A 6,000-nucleotide genomic window follows, 5' to 3' on the forward strand; every position below is an offset into this window, starting at 1 on the left:
GATAAACAGCTGACATGTAGCTTTCTGTCTGTTGATACAACTAACTTCGGCAGTAGTTATTAATTATATAATCTTTAATTTCTAGACACAGTTACTTTCCATGAAGATTTTTCATTGTTTATTTTTGCTGTTAAATAATTAAATACCACAGATGATTTTAAAGGCATATTCTAAATCTGGACCAAAATATACCTGTACAAAAAATTTACATAAAACAAAAACGTGGCTCCACGTGTTGACAGAGGGTACCTGTGTGTTGTTCTGTATGTTTGCAGTCTTTCAGGCTGTCTGATCTCAGAGGAAGGCTTTTCTTCTATGGTCTCAGCTCTGAGCATCAACCCCTCCCATCTGAGAGAGCTAGACCTGAGCTACAATCATCCAGGAGACTCAGGAGTGAAGTTACTGTCTGCGGGACTAAAGGATCCTCTCTGGAGACTGGAAACTCTCAGGTATATTTGTGTGGGAAGTTTTAAAGGAGAACATCTCCAGGAACTAGAATGATAACTCCCTTTTGTTAATAATTGATGTAGTTTGGACATGTCTCTGTATGTTAAAGGAACTGTCCGTGATTTTAAGAAACATCCTTTTTTCCCTCTTTCCCGTGATCAAATCAGTCTCATGTCGACAGAAAGGTCCAGGACAGGTTTAGCCTAGCTTAGCAAAAAGCAATGTGCTTTCTACGCTGTGAGAAGAGTGTTTGGATGAAACATTAATCTACTATTTTGGCAGACCAGTTAGCTAGAGGTTTAAAGTGTCAGTTGCCGGTGCTGCACGGATCATCTGATCGATCGGAGGCGTACACTGACATCCGGACCAATTATTCCTTGAAGTTCCTCTTGTGCTGGAAGAGTACCAAGTCTAAGTTCAAAAAGTATATCCTAGTCCCGGCAGTGCAAACAAAATATATGTGTGTGTGTGTGTGTGTGTGTGTGTGTGTGTGTGAGTGTGATGTAATGTTGATGTTTCTCGACAGAGAAAGGTCCACTGTTGCACCAAATGCTTGCTCTTGGGGGAATTGTTGGGTCTCTGTCAATGATAGTGTGGCAGTGGCGTCAGCAGCCGTAATCCTGTTCGCACTGTGCGTACATTTTTTTTCTATGAGACACTCATCTAATGATAACGTGTAAATGTGCACACAGTCTGTTCTGCTCTCTGCCATGTTCAGTCATATTTTCCACATTATTTATACGTTATTTCACCCACAAGCCATCCACTATTAATCAGAATATTCATTGTTATGACTCGATCTGTAGATCAGAGGTGGGCCGTCAGGGCCAGCAAGGCCTTCTCTGCTGGCCAAGAGATTGTTATATTTTCATAATTAAAGCCCTATATATTCATTTCTAAAATAAATATATATTTATCAATTTAATTTTATATATTGTATACACTGCAAGTTTGTTTACATTTTTAGATGTAAAGTTAATGAAAGAAAGGTGGATGTAGTTTGTTTTTTTTACCATAATGAGCAGCTGTTGGTAAGTTTAATGGATTTTTCAGCATTTTAGTGAAATGATCTTACTAGCTATTACTGCTTGCTTTAGGTGTTAAAGATTTGAGCAGTGTCAGTGGCTGCTGGGCCTTTGTGTGTGTGCGTGGTGACGTGTGTGTTAAGCCCCAGCTGCTTGGCTGGAAATTGTGGGGAAGCCTGTTGATCGCTGATTGTGTTATTTGTGTTTTTGATTGCTTTGTGGTCACCGTATGAGTAAATATGCTGCTAGAGTAAAATGTGTATATTCCAGTATAGTGTATATCATATTTAATCATAAGTATAGCCTAATATTACTGGTGAAATGGTATTGAACCTATAATCTATTTCATTTAGGTCCAACACTGCACGCGAAAATGTCCTAGTCCTACTAATCCCACTGAGGCTGCAACACCATCGTTAACAGAATTATAATTAATAATCTTTTTATTTCAAAAGGTTTATACCATACACCTGCTATAATAGCCTACTGGGGAACTCATTTTTATTGTATCTTACTGGTTTGTGTCCAGAGAACACTACAAAAACGTTTAAAACACGTTTCAGAGCGAGTCACGCTCTTCTGACAGCGCTTTACAGAGGCTTTACTAATATGATCCGCTTCACCAATGTTGTAAAGAAAACTGCCAATTGCAAAAAACCGTAATGCAACACAAAGAATCTGCTGGGATGTAGAGCATAAGATGGGTGACATTAGTGATATGAGGATGATAAGGTTATGTAGCCTAGGCTGCATAACAGACTGGGAAGAACAACCATACCGCTCAAATAGGAAGTTATCTGAAAATTAAAATGTTGGGGCTTCAATATCATCTTCCGACATATAACAGCCTGAGAAGTGAAGCAGTTTCTTCATCAACGGGATCGTCGACACAAGGAAATGACACATTTTTAGAAAAAAAACATTTTATAGTACTATAAAATGTTTTCTTTTTTAAAAACAGGGTTGGATTATTAACTGTTAGGCAGACGTCTGCCTAACAGTTAATAATCCAACCCTGTTTTTTTATTCATGCAGATAACAAACTGCGCTAAAATGTGCCTGATACAGACTGAATGAATGAATGAATGAGGAAATTAAAGAGCGCTGTGTCAGAGGGAGGAGACTGAGAGAAGAAAACCTGCTCCCGACCAGGGTTAGGTTCACAGACTCATAGTGACTGACTCTGAGGTGAAGTTACCATAGTAACTGACTCTGAGGTTAAGTTACCATAGTAACTGACTCTGAGGTGAAGTTACCGCTCTTTCTGAAACAGAAAACCCAGAGTTTCCCTCATCTCAGTGTTAACTAACTCAGAGTTTTCACTAAACCTGCTTTCTGAAATAGGGCCCTTGTGTCATGGTGAGGTTATTCAAAGGTGATTTAATTGCTGTAGGATAGTACTTGTCAAGTTATGTATGGTTCACACTTCAGCTCTTTGCCCAAACTTGAAAAAGGCCTCTTCAAGACATGAAGGATGCAAGGGACAACTCAGATTTCTTCTGACTTCTCTTTTATTTAATTCCAGTTTAGTTTGTTTTAGATGGATTTTAATTTGTAGGTACAAGCAGCAGAGGAATTATTAATAGCAGTAGAAGATTGTAGTAGCAGTAGAAGATTGTACTTAGTTAGTTAGTAGTAGTAGTAGTAGCAGTAGAAGACTGTAGTTACTAGTAGTAGTAGTAGTAGTAGTAGTAGTAGGCTCAATTCTCAACACAAATAAACTTAACTGGCAACAATTTTACACAATGTCCATTGCCTACGTTTTCTCGAATGAGCTGAATGTGTCTGAATGAGAGTTCCCTCTTTCATGAAGGGATTGCGGTGAAATACTTTTTCACCAAACATATCACACCACATGTTCACACAAAGGTGCACCAGTTTAAATGTTCCCCAGGGAAGTGGTAGTTGGTTGGGCTGGCCTGGTCATGGTTCTGCTGGGTTGGGCTCCACTGTACTGGGCTGTGGTTGATTGGGCTGGCCTGGTCGTGGTTCTGCTAGGTTGGGCTCCACTGTGCCGAGATTGGTTGGTCTGCCGATGAGAGGGCTGGGGCCCTTTGTGTATTAGCTCTGTTGAGTTGGGGTGTCTGTTGTCTATTGTTGGGCTGGGCAGCCTGACGGGATCGGAGGTGAGAGGGGACTCTGCCCAGAGTTGTGTCTTTTATGTCCTTTGCTAGTTGTCTAACTGCATCAGCATGTAGGTGCACACGGTAATAGAGATGCTCCTCTGACAGAGATGGGTGTTGGGCAATGTGGGTGTTTTTGGATTTCTGAGCAATATGAAGATATTTTTTGGTTTATCTTGTTGATCAGAGTAGGAGAGACAGAGGTCTTCTTTTCCTCAGCCAGGATTTTAAGTTTAGGAAAGTCTTTTTCAAATTTCTCAAAGCTTGCCTCTGATCCCTGGATCATGATCTTTCCGTTGTTGTACAGGTTGATGTTAAATTTGGGCTTGGAATCTAGATAGAGTTGTCTCATTACTCTGTTCCCTGCCATTTTGTAGTCTTTGTTGGTGGAACTTAGGGCTTGGTGCCATGCTTCTGGATGGTTTGTAAAGAATACCAGATCTACCTTTATATCCTTATCATCTAGGGCCATGTAGTCTGATACTAAGGTTTCTGGATAGTCTCTTAGTATGTGGTCCTTGTATTTCTTCCTTTGAGCCTCACTGGTCACTGTGGCTGGGTAGTTGGTTTCACTAGTCACTGTGGCTGGGTAGTTTGTTTCACTAGTCACTGTGGCTGGGTAGTTGACTTCACTAGTCACTGTGGCTGGGTAGTTGACTTCACTTCGTTATTTTGCTTAATCTGCTGTTTTTGATGTCCTTATAGTGCCCTTGTCCAGGATCTTTGTCGCAGGTGTCTCGTTGTCTTGACTGTTGTTTGGATCTTCCTCATATATTCCTTGTTGGTTTGGTTGCTAAAATGTTAGCTACATGTCCAGATTTTTGTTTGCTGGAAATATTTAAAATCCAGGGTAGGTTTTCTCAAACTAACCTGCTCAGTTTGTTCCTGTAGGCTTCACCTTTCTTTTCTTCTATGTGATCTCTTTAAACTAGACTCTTAACCAATAACATATACATATTTATGAGGAGCTCATATCTTGCTGCTGATCTTGCTGCTGATCTCTCTCTCTCTCTCTCTCTCTCTCTCTCTCTGTCTCTCTCTGTCTCTCTCTCTCTCTCTGTCTCTCTCTCTCTCTCTCTCTCTCTGTCTCTCTATCTGTCTCTCTCTGTCTCTCTATCTGTCTCTCTCTCTCTCTGTCTCTCTCTCTGTCTCTCTCTCTGTCTCTCTCTCTCTCTTTCTTTCTGTCTCTGTCTCATGATTGAACTCTTTCAAGGAAATTAAACTAAATTACATATTTTAATTGATTGACAGCCCAAATATGAATGTAAATGAGTAAATTCCAGCCCTACATGTGATGAGGATGAAGCTGTGTGTGTGAGAGTGATGTAATGCCCCCCCCCTCCTCCTTTCAGGGTGGAGCCTGCTGGAGTCAGATGGTTGACACCAGGTCTGAGGAAGTGTAAGTCTGCTTTTAATTTCATTCATCAAACTGTGACATCACTCATCCAACCCTCTGATGTCATCATCTACGTGCTGATTGGTTAATAACTGCAGCTGTGTTGTGTCTCCTTCTCTCCGTCAGATTCCTGTGAACTCACACTGGACACAAACACAGTGAACAGAAAACTCAAACTGTCTGACAACAACAGGAAGGTGACACGAGTGAAGGAGTATCAGTCATATCCTGATCATCCAGAGAGGTTTGACTCCTGCTATCCTCAGCTGCTGTGTAGAGATGGTCTGACTGGTCGCTGTTACTGGGAGGTTGAGAGAAGAGGAGAGGTTGATATATCAGTGAGTTACAGAGGAATCAGCAGGAGAGGAGACAGAGATGATTGTGAGTTTGGAGGTAATGATCAGTCCTGGAATCTAAGGTGCTCTGATGGTGGTTACTCTGTCTGTTATTGTGACAGACAAACATTCATCTCCTCCTCCTCTGTCTCTGGTAGAGTAGCAGTGTATGTGGACTGTCCTGCTGGCTCTCTGTCCTTCTACAGAGTCTCCTCTGACTCACTGATCCTCCTCCACACCTTCAACACCACATTCACTCAGCCTCTCTATCCTGGGTTCAGGTTCAGGACATGTGGTTCCTCAGTGTCTCTGTGTTGTGTGTAGGATGGAGAGTCTCCTCCTGTTTCTCACTGCTGATCAGTTGAGTCTGTACAGGATCACACTAACAGAAATATTTCAGGTTATTGTTATGAACTAATGAATGAACTTTGTATGAAATAATTCAGAATGATTGAACAGATTCCTGGTGAACATTGTAAACTTCTTTAAAGATGAAAGCTGTGATCATCTAATTGTAAAAATGCCGTTGACTTGTGTCATGTTTAGTTTTGACTTCTGTCTCTTTTCACAATAAAAGCATCAAGTTCCTGTGATGTGTTTGAGGTCTTTCTGTTGAACTTTAATCGAGGACTCTCTACTTGTTTGCTGTTCTGAATATAATAGTAATATTTACA

At 40.9% G+C, this 6,000-nt stretch overlaps 1 protein-coding gene across 1 annotated transcript in view; it reads left to right on the forward strand.

The window, feature by feature from the left end:
* Positions 1–5,635, forward strand: part of LOC116057049 (NACHT, LRR and PYD domains-containing protein 12-like) — a gene marked incomplete at its 3' end in the record, with an annotated part of 36,588 nt that extends 30,953 nt beyond the window's left edge. The window contains exons 6-8 of the mRNA XM_031309477.2: positions 276–449; positions 4,948–4,994; positions 5,118–5,635. Coding sequence (XP_031165337.2) covers positions 276–449; positions 4,948–4,994; positions 5,118–5,635 — 739 coding nt within the window. The remainder of the gene's footprint in view (positions 1–275; positions 450–4,947; positions 4,995–5,117) is intronic.
* Positions 5,636–6,000: the final 365 nt, after the last annotated feature.

This window comes from Sander lucioperca, chromosome 5, assembly GCF_008315115.2.
Source record: "Sander lucioperca isolate FBNREF2018 chromosome 5, SLUC_FBN_1.2, whole genome shotgun sequence".
In the NCBI taxonomy this organism is placed as follows: domain Eukaryota; kingdom Metazoa; phylum Chordata; class Actinopteri; order Perciformes; family Percidae; genus Sander; species Sander lucioperca.